The sequence below is a fragment of the Miniopterus schreibersii genome, assembly GCF_964146895.1.
Source record: "Miniopterus schreibersii genome assembly, chromosome: 2".
In the NCBI taxonomy this organism is placed as follows: domain Eukaryota; kingdom Metazoa; phylum Chordata; class Mammalia; order Chiroptera; family Miniopteridae; genus Miniopterus; species Miniopterus schreibersii.
In genome coordinates this window covers 145,093,168-145,111,982 of record NC_138102.1, presented here as the reverse complement: position 1 = coordinate 145,111,982, position 18,815 = coordinate 145,093,168, and the positions used below count along the sequence as shown (strand labels likewise).

At 41.6% G+C, this 18,815-nt stretch overlaps 1 protein-coding gene across 1 annotated transcript in view; it reads left to right on the top strand.

Moving 5' to 3' along the window:
• Positions 1 to 477: 477 nt before the first annotated feature.
• The window catches only part of LOC308552570 (uncharacterized protein), a gene marked incomplete at its 5' end in the record, with an annotated part of 38,557 nt that continues 20,219 nt past the window's right edge, over positions 478 to 18,815 (top strand). The window contains 3 exons of the mRNA XM_081127792.1: positions 478 to 521; positions 4,091 to 4,314; positions 4,704 to 4,772. Of these exons, the coding sequence (XP_080983918.1) occupies positions 478 to 521; positions 4,091 to 4,314; positions 4,704 to 4,772 (337 nt within the window). The remainder of the gene's footprint in view (positions 522 to 4,090; positions 4,315 to 4,703; positions 4,773 to 18,815) is intronic.

The following is an 18,815-nucleotide window of genomic DNA, read 5'->3' as shown; positions in this document are numbered from 1 at the left end:
TGGCACCTTGAGAACGCTACTCTGTTTGACACCTCTCTCCCCTTCGGGCTCGGCATGCCCACAGGGAGCCCCCTATTCAAATCTGGTGACTCATCTCCCTCAGAAAACCCGGCTCTGTCCACAATTCTGCATCCTCTGATTTAACAGGCATTTTTGAGGGTACCTCCTAAGTCCTAGGTGCTAGGGACAAAACCGTGAGTGAGCAAAACAGACACAATCCCTATCCTTGTGGAGTTTACAATTTGATAGGAGAAAATATCTTAATCAAAGTGTGACTCTAATAAATATAAAATGACAAAGACTGCAGTGAAGGAAGGATGCACTGGGTCTAGGCAAAGACCCCCCTGGGGAAATGACTCTTGAAGAGGAGCCCGAGGAAAGTTTTGTTTCTTCAGGCAGCAGCGACGTTAGCATACTTATGTGCCTATGGAAAGCCCGGGCCTGCGGTTGAGGCAGGACATAGCTGCTGCTCTCGAGATGGAAGAGCGGGTGGACCCACCTCAGGCAGCAGACCGCCTGAGGTAGCAAGCCCTCTCCCCCGCTCAGAGTTTCCTACTCATTCCCTCCAGGTGGGATAAGTACCGGAACCTGATTCTAGCTCTGTCTCCCACCAGTGAGAGCCATGGGCTGGCTGGTCTGGGTTACTGGGTCCCCTGTCAATCAACAGGCATGCAGAGATGGGTTTTACTCCCTGGAGGTAACCAGTGATTCCTCCTTTGCCTGATCCTTTAGGAATAACAAAGGATCCCATCCCACACCCAATACAGTGCTTTTGACTCTTTTTGTCCTGCTCCTGCCTTAGGCCAGCCGCATGGCACTAAACATCTAGTACACTCTTTGTCAAAGTTTGCTCCCTTTGCTCTTTGGAAGGAGTGATCTAGCTTGATGGAATCTTTTTGTTGGTGGTGTTAAGCCTCACCTAAGGATACTGATTTTTAGAGAGTGTGGAATGGAGAGAGGGGAGAGAGAGAGAGAGAACATCGACGTGAGAGAGACATCCGTTAGTCGCCTCCTGCACGCACCCTGACCTGGGCCTGAGATTGAACCTGCAACCCAGGCACATGTCCTTGACCAGGAATTGAACCGGCAACCCTTCTGTCCTCAGTCTGATGCTCTAACCACTAAGAAACACTGTCCAGGGCTTGATGGAATCTTTTTGATACCGAACCTTCTGCTGATGAGTGAGATCAGGGAGGGAGGAATCTGTTAGTTCAACTTGCCACAAAAAGTTCAGGGGGGAAAAAGGGTTTGGTTCTTATGACAAGCAGACTGTAAACTGGAGACAGCACCTGAGTGAGTCGGGAAGGAGCGAGCCTCACACGCGGGGGCATTGAGAACCATCATTTTGAGGAAGGTGTGGTACATGAACCACAGAGAGGTTCCTTTAAACCTGAACCAAACAAACAAAACATTGGGAAAGTCGATTGGAAACTGAGATTTACAGTCAGTCCCTGCATTTCTTCTTAAACTTGCATTGACATATTGCAGCATGTAGTATGTTAGGAAAGAGATGTCAAAATATTCTGCAATATTTAATATGTAAAGGACAAAGTCACACTTTGATCCCAGGTTCTGGGTTTTGTGTTTTTTAATGTAACCAGTTTTCATGCTAGCAGCTTAATTTATAGCGTAAAGGGGAAATCCCGCCTAAACTTGGTCATCCTATTCAAAAGCATGTAGCAGGGCACGGGTTTGTCAAGGTGATCAGGACATTTGGTCTCCAAGTATCAATTCCAAATATCCTTATCAAGTTGAGTCTTCTGTGCACAGACCCAGTATTTTGCTTGCTCTCACTTTAGGATCACCCCACTTCACAGGGCCCCTCCTTCCACCTAAGCACACCCTTCTTTAAGTTGGCCTTAGTCTGGTAGGGCTGCCGTAGCAAACTAACACAAACCTGGTGGCTTAAAACAATAGAAACGTATTCTATCACAGTTTTAGAGGCTAGAAGTCTGAAATCATGGTGTTGGTGGGTTCTTCCTGGAGGCACAGAATCCAGCCCAGGCTTCTCTCCTGGCTTCCAGGGCTGTTGGCCACCCCTGCGTTCCCTGGCTCCTTGGTCTCTCTGGTCTCTGCCTCTGTCTTCACCTCCGTGTCTCCCCCTTTTCTGTCTCTTACAAAGCACACTGGTCTGTATTTAAGGTGCACCATAGCTTGGGGTAATCTCATCTTGAGGTATTTACCTTAATTATATCTACAAAGGCTCATTCCAAAGGGGCTCACATCCTGAGGTTTCAGGTGGACATGAATTTCTGCAGGACACTATTCAACCCACTGTGAGAGGTGAATGAATACTTTCATTTTGGTCTATACTTTTTTCCCCTCTGCAACTTACTACACAAAATTATGAGGGTTAATCAGACTTCGCTGAAGTTTGGTGAAAATACAAAGAAACTAGAGCATATAAGGGAGAAACAACTATATGCTAAGCATAATTTTCTTGCACCAAATAAAAGAGCCTTGGGAAATTAAGCCTTTTGTAGCCATTGCCCCATGAGTAACAGAACCTCTACTTTAAGCCCATGAGCCCTGTGGGAGGATAGCCCTCTTCACAACTTCACAGAGGAGCTGTCCCTTCCACCCACCAGGAACCCCTTTGCTGCCCAGTCGTCATTAGCCATTTCCCCAACGCTGGTAATTCACCACCACAGTAACATGGCAGGGGTGCCTCCAAGAGGATGGGCCAAGGTGGGCTTTGGGAACCGCCAGCACAGGAGAAAAATCTGGGCTAAGTGTAGCACTCCACACCCGGTTCCTTTCGAAATACACCTCCATTGTGAGTTACAGCTCTGCCCCGTTCTTCAACTGTCTCCATATCTCCATATAAGGATAGTTTCTCAAAGCAATGGAGTTTGTTTTTTTTTACTACTCTAAGAAAATGGGTCCATTACTGAACCCCATATCCCTTAATATAAGGGCTAGAGTCGGTTGCTAGATAAAGCACCCTTCTGAAATCATTCCTGCCCGGCTGGGCGTGGCTCAGCTGTTAAGCGTCGACCTAGGATCCAGGCGATCGGGGTTCGATTCCCGGTCAGGGCACATGCCCGGGTTGTGGGCTCGATCAATGACTCTCTCATCATTGATGTTTCTCTCTCTCCCTCTCCTTTCCTCTCTCTGAAATCAATAAAGATATATAAAAAGTAAGTAAATAAATAATAAAATCATTCCTTACTCTCTCTTTAGGGAAGTGGGTAGGAAGGGACGACCATGGTTGTCATAGTAGGAAGGAGACCGTGGTTTCAGAACTCTTTTATACTAACTACAAAGCCATTTCTGATTAGAGATCGCTGTAGATCACTACTCTTGTTTCATACATAGTTTGCTTCCAATTTTTAAATAATAGCTCTGTTTATGTTGCCTCACAAGAGAAATGTCCATTCATTAAACCAGACTAATGACTTTCATGTGCGGCCAAGGCAAAGGACATTGGCCAACTTTTTGCTTATTTTCCTGAAATATAAATAGAGCCAAGATTTTATTTGTTATTGTCTCCATAATATTGGAAATTCCTACAAAATATCAGCAGAATCTTTCAGGGTACATCTTATTGGGTTGAGCCTAAAACCTTTCCTACTGAGACCAAGGGGCTCCTTGGCAATAGCTCTGATCTTTCACTGCTGCTGGGATTTCATGTTCTGACATAACTTTTTATTGGCTTAGGTTTTATTTCCTGGAATATTTCACTGTTGCTATTGTTGTTTCATTATGAAATATTTCATTCATACAAAAAACACAGCGACATATCACAAACACCCGTGTATCCACCCCTGCACTTAAATGCCAATTTTTTGTATGCTTTGGAATTTTTAAAAAATAAGTAAAATGTTACAAATTTATTTGGGGCCAAATAGATGCAGGGTTTTTTTTTTTAACCTTCTTATGGATGTTAATATTTTTAAATTTGGTTAAGAGAAATTTTATTTTAAAAAGTGCATACATTTTTTCGGAAAATGTTTCCTTTTAAATGACTGTAAAGTTAGTCCTCTGCATCTCTGTGCCGGGGCCCTCTCACTGCGTCTCCGTGGCATCTCCACTCCTGGTCTCCTGCTGCATTCCTGCGACCTGTCACTTTGCCTCTTATTTTCTTTAGCCTGCACTCACCCTTAACATCTGATGACTCACTCAGCTTCCCTGGCACCCGGCTGCTGCTCTCCTTGGCCATGCCCCTGCCCTCACCCTCAGCTGCTGCAACTCTTGGCCACTCTAAGAACCCCCCCCCCCCCGCTTGTCCGCATGGAGAAGTGGGTCCTGGAAGAGATCACAGGGGGACGACATCTGGGACTCAGGGAGAGTTTGCTCTGGGGCTGGAGAGAGGTGAGGAAGGGAGCCGGTGGAATTTAGCAGGGAAGGCGACTTTAACATTTCCTTCAATATGGTTCGGTACTATTTTGGGTTTTTACCATAATAATATATTACGTTAAAAATAAAACTCATAAATGAGGAGAAGGAAGTGTGTTTATTCATTTACGCACCAGACCCCCTGGAGCCCCTGGCAGACCCTGTGCTGGGTGCTGGGTGCTGGGTGCTGGGTGCTGGGTGCTGGGCGCCGGGAACTCTGGGGAACAGGTGCCCTCCCTGCTCGCACAGAGCTTTCTCTGCAGCAGGAAACGTGCGCAGACTTTAAGCAAATAATTACCCACCTATTTGTGTCAGCACAAAAGTTGGGACTCTGGGAGAGTTCGACCTTCTGTTTTCACTGAAAGGTAGAAGGCAAAGCTGCTTGCTGAGAAAAGGAACGGAATTGAGCAGGGAGCTTGAAAGAGAAGACGGAGGTGAGAGCAGGGCTTACGGGGAGGGAGCAACCGGACAGGCCCGGAGTGCGGGAACAAGAGCAGAGCTAGGCGTAACCTTTTGCTTGCACCTCTCTAAATTCAGGTCCCAGAACTTGATTTTAAGCTGGCCGAGCGTGTCACATATTTGGTTTTAAAAAGAAAGTCCGTTTTTTTTTTCGGAATCTGTTAGTTACTGGTCTTCTTGACGTCGCCAATAGCAATCTCCTTTTGTAGAAGTATCTCCAATTCGCAGTAATTGTACCTGTAACAGATAATCCATGTCTTCGGGACTGTTAAGTGACAAGATAGATGTTTAGACTAAAAGCAATACCACTGTCTGTGTCCTCATTAGGCTCTCAATTAGATTCTAACACGCTAAGCCCGGGAGTCATTCAGCCACCTCCCCTGGGCTTTGCAAGGACGGAACCATTGCCTTCCCAGGGCGTGGGCACTGCTGCCTTAAGTTCCAAAAGTGTTACTAATAAATTGACTCCGACTGTATCTAGCATATTTAACAATTATATCTAATTAAATTCTTGTAAATTATAAGTGCCGCAGAACATTTTTTCTCAATCTTAAATGCCCATTTCTTAACAGCATTTAGTAATTTATGAGAATATATTTACTGAATATTGGAAAAAAGAATTGATAATAAGATAGACAGCTCAAAACATTTTTCTCTTGTATGAAATATTATAAAACAGCTTACTTTAATTTATCCATCACAGGTTTTATCTTCTATATAGTGAATTTCTAAGTGTATTTAGAGTTTGCTTTTTAGTGGTCATGCTAAAATCAGGTGTTTCCAGGTGTTAAAGAATAAAAACAAAAAAGTTGTGACAAAGAGAAGTATTTTACTGACCTACTGATATTTTATGGGTACCTGACCTATTTGTTTTCTGTGTATCTTTTCTATATTCCTTCCATTCACCCATTTGTTTTTATAGGGTGTCTACCTGGGGCAGCTTGATCTGTTATGAGCTGTGAGGGAGGAGACAAAGAGAGGAAAGATATGTTGCTGAATTTCTAATACCACCTGTATATGTTGCACATAGTAGACAAGTATTTGTTCACATGAATTAACTGAACCAGGATCAAGGACGTGTGGTTAATGGTTGAAATGCGTGTTGCTTTTGTGTCAGGCTGAATCAATAGTGCTGGGGGGCAGGAAAGGAAGGAGGTAAAATGCAAGACAAAGTGAGAAAATAAAAGCAAAGTTAGAAGATCACAGCATAGAGACTAATACATATATGCATTATATATAATGTATATTATAAATACACTGTCACACACACACACACACACATAGAATGTCCCAAAAAATGCATACACAAGCTTTGAATAATTATAAAGGCAGTGTTTATTAAAATATATTTTATTTTCATTTAACAGCTATCAAGCTGTTAAAGTGTGTATACATTTTTTGGGACCATACACACACACACACACACACACACACACACGCATATAGATGCATACAGCTACACCTGTATATGTATAATGTAGCACTGGCCATCCTTGTGTGTGTGTATAGCAATAACATTACAACATCAAACTTTAATAAATAAGAAATTGTGTTAACCTTAATCATATATAGTCCTTTCACTTTAATACCTAAATTGTTCCATCTCCTCATGTCACACAATTATCCATGTAAATGGAATGAATCTCAGTAGGCTGAAGGACAGTGCAATTATTGGAAAAATATTTTTTTCGGTTAAGGCCCTCACTTATCCATGGGCTGACCTCTCTCAGCTGGTTTCCTGTAGTCCTCTGTTGCATTTAGGCACCATCTCATTTGTCATTTAGAATGCCAGAGAGTCAAAACAAAGGTTAAAAAAGAAGCAAAGGCAGGAAACAGTAACAACAAATAAGTGTTGTGTTGGCATTCTCCTTGGCTGCCCAGCTTCCAGGTCCCCTGCCCTGTTTGGGGAATTCCTCACCTTTTGAGTCTTTACAGGGGAATATGTCAGGGACCTGCTGTCCCCATCTCCTTTGAAGTGAGAGCCACAAGTAACTCAGGTGTTGCCAGCACACTCCACTTGGGAACCTGAAGGATGCTCTGTCCCTGGGAGATGTGACAAGCATGTCAGTGGTATGGGCAGAGTCCATGCCTGCTCCATCACCCTGCAGGGTGCTGTGCTCAGGGGGGTGGCAGCGATGGCCTCCTGAGGCCAGTCCTCTGGTGTGATAGGGGCATTTTCTAGGTCTGTCACCCTATATCAAATTGTCCACCCAAGGCCTCCGTGAGCCTGTTGAGGCCATTGTGTGATAAAGAAAAAGGTGCCCCCTCCTGGCAGGTGCAGGGCTCTGCCAGCATATTTGATTTCTCCAGCAATTTTGCTAATAAGCTCTTCTTATTTCTGCTAATTTTCTGAAGCTTCTTTTGGAGTGTTTATGCAAAAAATAACATCATTTGCCAATAACTGTGTTTCTTCCTTTCTAATTTTTTATAGTTTTCCCTTTTTCTCTTTGTTTTCTTTGCATATATCCACACTTCGAAAGGAACTGTGCCGTTATAGGTTATGTATTACACAAATTCCGTTATATGTATCCATTTGAAATAGTTCATCGGTGGTAAGTGAAGAGGTAACTATATAACGAGGAATTTTCACCCTGGCTGGTGTGGCTCAGTTGGTTGAGCATTGTCTCAGGCACTGAGAGGTCATAGGTTCAATTCCAGTCAGGGCACATGCCCAGGTTGCAGGCTCGATCGTTGCTGGGGGACATGCATCGATGTTTCTCTCTCTCTCCAGCTCCCTTCCCTGCTCTCTAAAAAAAAATCAATCAAAAAAACATTTAAAAAAAGAAGTTTAAAAAAAAACAACGAATGGTCAACAAAACTATTAAATGTCATGTTAATGAAGGTTCCTAAGATGTTGCAATGCTATATCATCTTGATGCCAGTAAGTGAACTTTGCAGAACTACCAAATTGTGCCTCATTAAAAATCCCATTTGAAGATTGTACATTGCCAAATTGGACTAATATGACATCTGATTATCTTGAACTAGTAAGTAAAGCTTTGATGTTAGTAACATCACTTTTTACAACACATTTGAGAACAGGCATTTGCATTTATATTGTTGATGGTAAAAAATAAAAATAAAAAGAGACTGCATCTTTCAACTACTAAATCAAGCTTTGGCAATTAGTTTTTGCAAAAGAACATCTTCTATAATAGTATATTAATATTCTAAATTTGAGTTATATTTTTCTTAGTGTTTAATTTTTAAATTAATTTGGTTTTATAGTAGTATAAGAACTATAATTATACACTGTTTATGACTAGTTTTATTACATATGTAAGTAACATTGTCACTAAAATAGGTTTAATAAATCCTAGTTGCCTATGAGGATTTTTCTTTTGAAATAGTGTCTCATCTTATTACTTACACTTGAGAAATTCTGTTCTAACAATCTAGGAGACTCTCCTTAGTCTCACTTGGGGGGCCCCTGCCTTTGCTGATCTCCCTGAATGTGTAAGTTACCTACTTAGGTTGGTTGTATATACCTTACTCCAGTAGCTTCACAATGTGAGGGCTCCTGAGTGCTTTTAAAAAAATACAAATCTGGTTCTAACCTTTGCCTACTTAAAAGTATTCAATAATTGTCCTTTATTTTTTAGATAATGTTTAAAATTCTTAATATAACTTAGAAAGTTCTGTATAATTTAGTTCCTATTTACCTCTCTGAACTCATCTTTGCAAACTGCTCCTCCCACAGCGGACTCTATGTCAATGGAAACTCCATTTTTTAATTTGGAGTGACCATTGGCTCCTCTCAGTCATACACCACATCAGCAAATCACTCAGGCTCTACGTTCAATATATATATAGGATCTCACCACTTCTCATCAATCACTTCCATACTGTTGTTGCCTGGACCATGCCATTAACATCTCTTGTTCAAGTTTTGCAGTAATTTTTTATTAGTGTTCACGCCCTTACTCCTGTATTAGTTTTCATTGCTGCTGTAACAAATTATCAAAACTCAGCATCTTAAAACAACAATAATTATAATCTCACACTTCTGTAGCAATTCAATAGGCTTGGCTGGCTTTCTGATCAAAAATATTGGCCCGACTGCATTCCTTTCTGGAGGCTCTGGGGATGAGCCCACTTTCAGGCTCATTCAAGTTGTTGGCAGAATTCAGCTCCATATGGATGTGGGCACCACAGTGTTGCTGTCCTGAGAAAGACGGGCAGGCTGGGGGTCTTTGCAGGTTGGTGCCTGATCCTCCAGCGCCTGGGCTGGCTCTCGCTGAGCATGGAGGAAACGCATGTACACACACGGCACTGCAATGGAGTGTTTCATATACAATGTGCTCTGTGTGTGTGTATCTTTTAAGGAAAATGTTTCAAATATAAACATTGTTGTGTTATAACAAACCCATGCTGCATACATAGGCTGGCTTTAAAGGAGGTGTGTGTGCATTTGTGTGACTTTAATATAAGGCTCTTGTCCTGCTGGACTGCAAGCTTCAAGAAGGCAGAGGCCCTGCTATGCTGTTCACCCCTCTATCCTCAGTGCCAAACACGGTGCCTGGCACAGAAGAACTTCTCAGTGGTATCTGTTGAATACATAAATGAACAACACTTTTATATTGGTCAATAAAGCCAGACGACAAAAATGTTTTAAATCCCAGTATGAGCTAAATGTTACCTTCATAAGCAAGATAAAACCATTGAGCATGTAGTCTGTTTCTGTGTGAGTTTAGGAGAAAATATATCTGTGGGGAGTAAACTTCTACTCCTGGTGCAATAGCCCTGGGACAGATCAAGCAGAAATGAGCAGGTCCTGTTCAGATGAGTGGATGTGGGGTGAGACCTGAGCTTCGGGCAGGCTGCTGCCGCCACTGTATCCAGCTCTCTAGTTCAGGTGACGTTTTGAGATTGGCCTGTTCCCTATTTTCTCCATTGCTTTTCAGAGAGAGTGGAAGAGGCAGAGAGAGAGAGAAAGGGAGGGAGGGAGAGAGACCATCAATGTGAGAGAGACACATTGATTGGTTGCCTCCCACACTCACCGCCACCGGGGGCCGGGATTGGACCTGCAAACCAGGTATGTGCCCTTGACCCGGAATTGAACCCACAACCCTCAGGTCTGCAAGTCTATGCTCTAACTACTGAGCAATATCAGCTAGGGCATGAGCCTTACTCTTTAAACAAGAATATTAGTTCCACATTTACAACTTTTTTCTTTTTCTTTTTAATATATCTTTATTGATTTCAGAGAGAGGAAAGGAGAGGGAGAGAGAGACACAGAAACATCAATGATGAGAGAGTCATTGATCGAGCCCACAACCCGGGCATGTGCCCTGACCAGGAATCCAACCCGTACCGCCTGGATCCTAGGTCGATGCTCAACTGCCGAGCCACGCCCAGCCGGGCAAGTTCCACATTTAAAAAGTAAGCACATATTTGTTGACTGCATATATTCAACAGACATTTAAAATAATCATCATTCAATTTTTGTTAATGGTCCAAGAAGAACATTCTGTTGGATAACCCCTGTGGGTGTCCCCGAGTGTCATGGGCTTCCCTGGCACAGTGAGCAGTTAGTTACACATCAGGGTCGAAGCCAAAGAAATGGACACTTTGTGGAGAGGGCTAATGATTTGCCACATGACTTTAGATGGAGTTTTCAGATCTCTCTGGGCTCAGTTCCTAATCTCTGAGAGAGAGTGAACATTTCTCCTTATGTGTTTTGAGAACTAATCAACAAGCTAATTATAAAACACTTTGCCAAAATACTGTGCCACACAAGTGCTCCACAATAAACGCCTCTTTGTAATTGCTGAAAGTTTTGGAAGCAGATCAGAGAGGATGAGGGTGATGTTAATTTCAGAGCTAAAGTTTTGGTTAAATGTTTTTCTTTTCTTGTGGGGTGGTCCTGTGAGGAGGGCTGCAGACCAGGGCCCTTAGTGACTTAGGGCTCGGCAGCCTGTGTGGCAGACGTTTTGATGAGCAACGCAGAGACAGTGGTGAGTAAGTAGTTCTTGCCTTCAAGCAGCTTAGAGAACAGGGAAAACAGATATTCTAGAGTGTAAATGTTAGTGCTATGAAATCTATAGAGGGGGAGCCATAGTGAAGCAGCTAAAACCTGAAAGAATTATAGAGGGCAGGGGAGTCTAGAAGATGGTCTCGGGAGGAATAAAGCCAGAGAAAGCCAGATGTCTTAGAAAATCTGAAAGTGGTTCCTGTCTGGCTGGAGTGTAGAACAGGGTGGCCTCCCAGTGGAATTGTGGGGGGGGGGGGGGCTTTAATCCACATTAGGGATTTTAAAGTTTATCCTAAGGAAAAAAGGTAACTATTCAAAGGTTTTAGACAGGAAGCAACATAATCAGATTTGTGTTTTAAAAGGTCATCTAGAAAGGCATTTTAAAAGGTCACTATGTTATATCTATTTTACCGCAGTGTATATATTTTTTAGAAGGTCACTATGGATAATTTTTCCATAAGTGAAAAAAGTTGGCCTCCTCAAGATGAAAAGCTTTTGCTCTATAAAAGCTTATGTGAAGGGAATGAACAGACAAGCTGCAGGCAGGGGGAAAATGTTTCCCAACTACATATCTGAAAAGAATTAGTATAAAAAGTATATAAAGAACTCTCAAAACTTAACAGTGAAACAGCAGCAGCAACAAAGTAGTGCAATTAGAAAACAGACAAGAGATGAGCTGTCATTTCCCCGGAGAGGAGGAAGTTAGCAAACAAGCATGTGAAAAGGTGTTCAACGCCATCAGCCATCAGGAAAATGTAAGTTAAGGCCCCATGAGGTATTGCAGCACACCTATCAGAATGGCTAAAATGAAAAACAGTGAGAAAATCAAACACTGCCAAGGATACGGAGAAATCCATTCCTTCTTTGCTGTAGGAATGTAAATGGCACAGCCACTCTGGAAAATAGTTTCGGAGTTTCTTACAAAACTGAACGTGCAGCTACATACCACCTAGGAATTTCATTCTTGGGTATTTACCCAGAGAAATGAGAGCTTATGCTCATGCAAAACCTGTACATGAATGTTCATAGCCACTTTATGTGTGGTAGCCAAAAATGGAAATTAAGCTAGATGTCTATCAACAGGAATGATTAAACAAACTGTGGTACATACTTACCAGAGAAACCACATGGCAATAAAGGGGCAAACTATTGATATACACATTTTGGATGAATCTCCAGGGAATTATGCTGAGCGATAAATCCAGTCCCAGAAAGTTGTACACCGTCTGATTCTATTTTTGAAATGACAGAGTTTTAGAAATGGAAAACAGATTAGTGGATGCCAGGGGTTAGGGAAGAGGAAGGTGGGGGCCATGCAGGAGGGAGGTGAGTATAGTTATAAAAGGACACACCGAGGGATATTTATGGTATTGGAACTCAGCTGTGGTGGCGGATGCATGAATGTATACAGGTGATAAAACTGCATTGAGCTTAATACACACACACACACACACACAAGTGACTAAAAGTAAAGCTGTGGAAATCTGAATAAAATAGGTGCACTAGTACAGCATAGGCTATATAGTGAATAATATTGTAATAACTATGTATGGGGCCAGGTGGGTACTTGGAATATCTGGGGGAACACTTTGTAAAGTATATGATTGTCTAACCACTATGCTGTACACCTGAAACTAATACAGAATAATATTGAATGTGAACTATAATTGAAAAAAGTAGGTGCATTATATCAATGTTAAAATCCTTGTTATGATATTATACTATAGTTTTGCAAAATGTTACCATTGAGGGGAACTGGGCAAAGTATATAAGGAATCTCCCCGTATTATTTCTTGCAACTGCATGTGAATCTACAATTATCAAATAAAATTTCAATTAAAGAAAGTTAATTCTAAATGACAGGGCACTATAGAACAAGGCCAACCACTCATTTCAGGCCTTGGGTCGCCTCTCATCCACTAGAATCCCATTTGCAAATCAAATGTGCAAGCCTCAAGTCAAAGTACGTGAGTGTATACTTAGCATGAAGTCAAAGAAAGGTCACATGACAAAGCTGAGTGTTTACAGTCTGGGAAACACACTCTTCCTGTGGAAGTATTTGTGTGTGCCTGTCTCATGGGGCTAGGAAGTGGATATTACCTGAGCAGTGACAGGCCAAACCTAACCTCAGTAGCAGAATCTTTACTGTATTTGTCAGATGAGGTTTACTGGAGGTTTCTTCTGTCAAAGCCCAGAGAGATTCTTTAATCTCAGTCTTTTATAAAAACAGAAACATTTTGTTGTAAATAAGTGTGAAGTTCACTATAGTAATGTGACAGACACTGTATGTTGGCCACCGGACACCCAAGACAGCTTCATTTTCCTTTGTCTTCCTCTAATTTCCAGTCTCAAACTTTCTTTTTGCTGGATGACTATATTATATGATTCTGATCAACAAAACTTTAACTGACCTGTTTAACAATAATAGCTTTTAAAAAACCCAACAAGGAAGATTTACACTTTTTCCTTAGCTATATATACCCTTCTTTCTGCCTTCATCTAACTTAAATGTCCTACTTGAGAAATCAATAACCATCTTTCAACCAGGAAGCTGAAATCTGCAGGCCAAAGATGATTGAGCTAAAATCAAAGGGGCCTGAATATTAATGACATCTTAGAGTTATTAGACAGACTCTGGACTTCTAGATACACAAGAAACACATAAATCTATGTGGGTGAGCCGGTTGGAAGTTGGACTATTGCTTGCTTATGTAGTTGTGTGTAATAAACTACAAGTGAAAAACAGAGGATTTCCATTACAAATGTCTGATTATCTTTAAAAAGGAAAAAAAAGGTCACTCTGTCTTTTAGAGAATAGATCCAAAGCGTGGTTCTCCCACTTCAGTGCCTGGGGGGCTTGTAAAACACAGATTGCTGGGCTCCACGTCCGGAATTTCTGAGTCAGCTGGTCTGTGGTGGGGCCTCAGAATTTGCATTCCTAACAAGTTCCCAGGGGATGCTCATTCTGGTCGGGGAGCCACACTTCCAGAACCACTAAATTAGAGGGTCACTGTGGCTTTCCCCCATTTCTATTCCTTTCAAAGAGAGAAAACAACAACAGAGAGTTTGGCTTTCCTCAGTGTTTCTTTTCACAAAGCCCCGCGTCTCTATGCTGGCATCTGCAAGGCTAGGTGGATGAAGACTGCCCCACCTTTGTCTTCTAGGGCAGCTTGGAGATGTTGGTTAGAGCAGTAGGTGCTCAAAGTGTATACCGCCCTCCCCCCTTGGGAGCATCAGCATCACCTGGGAACTTGTTAGAAATGCAAGTTTAGGGGCTGCACACTACACCAGGTGCATAAGAAGTGCTCAGGGTGGAGCCCTGCAATCTGTGTTTTAACAAGCCCACCAGGTGGTTCTGATGTAGCCAAAGTTTGAGGACCACTCAACTAGAGGGCATCGAGAGAGGCTGTTGAGAAGCCACTTAGGACCTTTTTAGTTAAAACTAACAAGTGTGAAGGGCCTCCTGGGTATACATAACTTCAAAACAAGGTGTGGCCAAGAAAACATCTAGGTGTGCTTCCTGTAGGACAGAGGAGGACTTCTGGTCCCTTACCAGCAGCTGCAGGGCAGCACTGGCTTACCTGCTGGCTTACCTCCTTTGCAGCCAGTGCAGGTCTAATTAACCAATTAAGGGAACATGAAGCACGCAGAGAATAAAGCCGGAGATTAACACTAAGTGGCAATTAGTGATATTAGGCAGTGCCCATTATATGCTCATAAACATATCAACATGTTGTTAAAAGGGAACAGAGCCAGACAGTCTTCCTGAACTGAGGGCGTTCAGGGGTCTCTATTTACAGGGAGTCACAGGATGAACGGTCCCTCGAACAATTACATTTCAGGTTGTTTAATTCGGCCAGCCCAGAACTTAACCTTTCAGCTGCCTACTGAAGACCTGCTTTGGTTTCTGCGTTACGCTGCTGTGAGGGTTCTGGCAGTGGAGGGCACTATTCGGTTTCTCAGTTCCCTGCTATTCCTAGCTGTGACTTTAGATGTGGCTGGCTGTCAACATCCAGAGACCCGATAAGTCCCTGGGGCCCACAGGTCAGGGTGCATGTGTGAGCGGGTGGGTTTAATACCAGTCTGTGCCCATGAGTCATTACTGCTCTATTTGTGGAGTGAGACACAAAGAGCGCCAGACCGTCTTCAAAGCCTGACTTGGCCCAATGGCTATCTAAGTGGATGTTAAGTTAAAATAACTCTACTCATTTATTGCTCTGCTTGCAAATTAGCCAGTAAAATGTCTACAACTTTTTCAACATGTTTCAAGGGAAAATCCACAGCTCTCAAAAATGCTCCTTTCTTGAGAACTTCCTTAAGGTCTGAAATTTCTCGTCAACTTCTGACTTCATAAGGAGATAGTACAGTGTAGAGAAAAGAGCCTGAGTGCTGGCATCAAACAGATTTATGTTTGAATAACAGAACTGCCATTCAATAGCTGTTTGACTCGTCAAGTGTCTTAAATTCTCTAAGCCTCAGGTTTCCATCCATTACATGAGCTAAAATGCCTGCTTTATGTGGTTGATTTGAGAAAAACAAAACAACACATGTACGGTGCCTGGCATGCATTTGGCACAAAATCCTCTTGGTTTCTTAATCCTGGTATTAAAGATAATTCCTTGATCTTGATATGAGTTTTCCCCCGTAAGTTTAATAGTGAATGAAAAAATTTGAGTGATGTATGAGTTTGCTTCCTCCCTTTTTTTTTCTCCAGGGCTTCAGTCAGCATAAAGTGAGTCCTGAGGTTCAGGCAGTTCTGGTCTATTTGCCAAGGATCCAATCACTCCTTTTATGGCCTGAAAAGTGATATTCATGTCTGGAAAGCATCCAAATCATAATGATACTTCAGCTCATGTTTGTCAGACAGGACTCCAAAAAGCACACTATAAAATATTAAAAGGAACAGAACTCTTTTTCTATACCCTCAAAGTAACCAAACAAAAACTAACTAAATGCTTAAACTAGTCTGACCAAAATGATACTATGATATATGATTATAACAAAATGATAAAGCAGGATACAAATGTGATTACTCAACTCTACTACTAATAATAAACGCACTCTCTGTGGAGTACATTAGGCCTTTGGTAAATCTTAAAATAAGTTTTTCTTTAAAATAAATATTTAAAATATTTTGGGGAAGTAGAAACCAACAGACATGTAATCTAGCTGAAAATCAGTTTTGTTAGACAGAATAATATTTTGTAAAAATTAAATCCAAGCGTGCATTCTCCAACTAGCTACAGTTCCTACTGCCCTTATAATTTCATGCCCACTGGCCCACCTGCTTCACATATTATGGGGCTTGCCAAGCCCCTGAAAGCATTTAAGTTTGTGGACCCCAATTCCAATCTCGTAGATCAAATTACAGAGTTCCCACTTAGGCAACTGGGCTCCAACAGCAGGAGCCTTAGCAGCCAATCTGCCCCAGCCATTGGGTGAAGTTTTCCCTCTTCTGCACAGAGATGGTAGCAGTTTCCCATAGTTCTTAATCTTTGAGTAACTTGACCTTACTGTCTTTTGCTCCTCCAGAATTCCCAATAATCTTGTAAAGAATCTCTATATTAAATTGGATCTGTATTAATGCTTGAAATACCTGGTGTGATTTCTGTTTTCCTGTTTGGACTCTGACTGATACAGAGCCAGACTGAACACAACTATAAAGGAAACTCAAGCTCAGTATGTGCACTTATCAATATTCATAAACACAAGCAGAAGATCGAGATCACTAGGCATTTGAAGAAAATGACACCATGGAAGAGAAAGACCAAGATGAATGAAAGAAATACTAACCCTAGAGAAAAGGGGACAACTTAGAGAACAAACAAGAGCTTACACTTTGAAAAAATAAAATTAGAATTAAGATGATTTTGCAGCCAAAATAAGAACAAGCGGCTATGACAATGGGGTATTCAGAAAATGGGAAAGACTTTGTTGCCATTAGAAATAGAATTGCCCCTCCCGGCTGGAGTGGCTCGGTTGACTGAGCGTCGTCTGTGCACTGAAAGGTTGCTGTTGCTGGTTCAATTTCTGGTCGGGGAGTATATGGAAGGCAACCAGTCGATGTTGCTCTCTCTTTCTCTCTCTCTCCCCTCCCCCTTCTTCTCTCTAAGTATGTTCTCGGGTGAGGATTCAAAATAAATATAATTTCCCCAATGAAAAAAATTAATGAATTGTCTGAATAATGAAATGGACAATTAGAAAAGTTGATGATGTGGAAGGAAATTCAAGGAACTCTTTAGGAAATCTAGAGTCAATGAGGTGGGAAAAAATAGTATCCTTTAATATGTGCTATAATGTCATGAGTGCTTTCGTTATAATAGCTTATTTAATTTTCATAACTCTCTGCTGAGAACTATTATTATATACACAGAGGGGTTAAGTCACATACCCAAAGTCATACAGCTAATGAGGTAGTGGAGCTGAAATTCAAATCCAAGGACTCTGACCCCAGAGCCCTACTCTTAACTAGTATTCTGTGTTGCTTATTTGACAGCAGGATGTAAGGGGTGCGGAGGATACAGTCAGGAAGCCCAATAGCCACCTGACTGGAGTCCTAATAGGAACAAACAGGATGAGTAAAAGGAAGGAAATAATCGAGAAACAATAGTAGAAAATGTACTGAGCTAAAGAAAGATTTGAAAGGTGCTGAGAATAATAATTTTAAATATAAATAACATACATATAAATAATTTTAAAATAAATAACACATCTAGACACACACTTGTAAAGCTTTAGCACTCCAGGATAAAGAGAAAAATGACCTTGAGTGAAAAACCAGCTAGCTACAGAGCACTGTAAATCAGGTTAACACCAGCTGTTTCACACAGAGCAATGGAATAATGGCTTGTAAATGCTGAAGTCTGGGATTTAGAATTGTATGTGCAGACAGATACTAATCAAATTGGCATGCAACATGAAGACATTTTTGGACATGCAAGAATTTAGATGTCTAGCATCCATTGCTGTTCAAACAGATAAACCAACAAAGATAAAATGTGCTTAGTCAGTTTGGGCCGTTAAAACAATACCATGGTCTGGGTGGCTTATGAACAACAGATTTTTTTTTTTCTCACAACTAGGAAGTGGGGAAGTCCAAGAGCAAGGGGCCAACAGATTAGTTGTCCGGTGAGCCTTCATGACTCATATGAGCCTGATTCCTGGTTCATAGACAGTGGTCTCCTCCCTGTGTCCTTTAAGGGCAGAAGGGGTGAGAGAGCTTTGTGGGGTCACTTTTGTAAGAGCACTGATCTCATTCATGATGGCTCCGCCCTCATGACCTATTCACCTCCCAAAGGCCCCACCTCCAAGTGCTATCACGTTGGGGATTAGGTTTCAACATACAAATTTGGGGGGATGAAAACATTCTGTCTATAGCAAACTAATTCTAAGAAAAAGGAGGACTTGAGATACAAGAAACATCAGCAGTTAAGTATGAGTCAGAAATGAAAGACTCCAGAGCAAAATTAAAAGTGAATTCATTTGGCTGGGGCTTGTGAAAAGTTCTCTTAAAAAAAAAAAAAAAAAAGAGACAATAAATATATTACCTCTCTGCTCAGTACTTGGTGCTTGGTGCTACCAGCAAAATATTTATATAATCATAGTACAAGTAATATGATATAAACAACTTTTCAAATTATTATTTGAGATTTTTAAAATGATGCTCATATAATTTTTAAAATACCTAATGAACAACAACAACAAATCACTGAGTCCCATTAGTTATAAGGAGACTCAAGCCAAAAACCCAAAAAATAAAAATTAAAAAATCAACAAAACAGATTAGGATCATCAAGCAGAATTTGATCGAGGTCAAACAACCATTCCCCACATGGGCGAGGGGGGAGGGAGAAACACTTTGCTTCTACATTTTTTTAGGATAATGGGAACATATACTTCACGAACAGTGTCTCACCTATTCATGAAAAGACACGCAACAATACCTTCCAGCCATCACAAGGAAACTGCTGGGCAGGAACCCAAGACACGGGTTGAGACCAACTTAATAATTCAGATGTGCTGTATCTAGAAGTTACCTGGAACT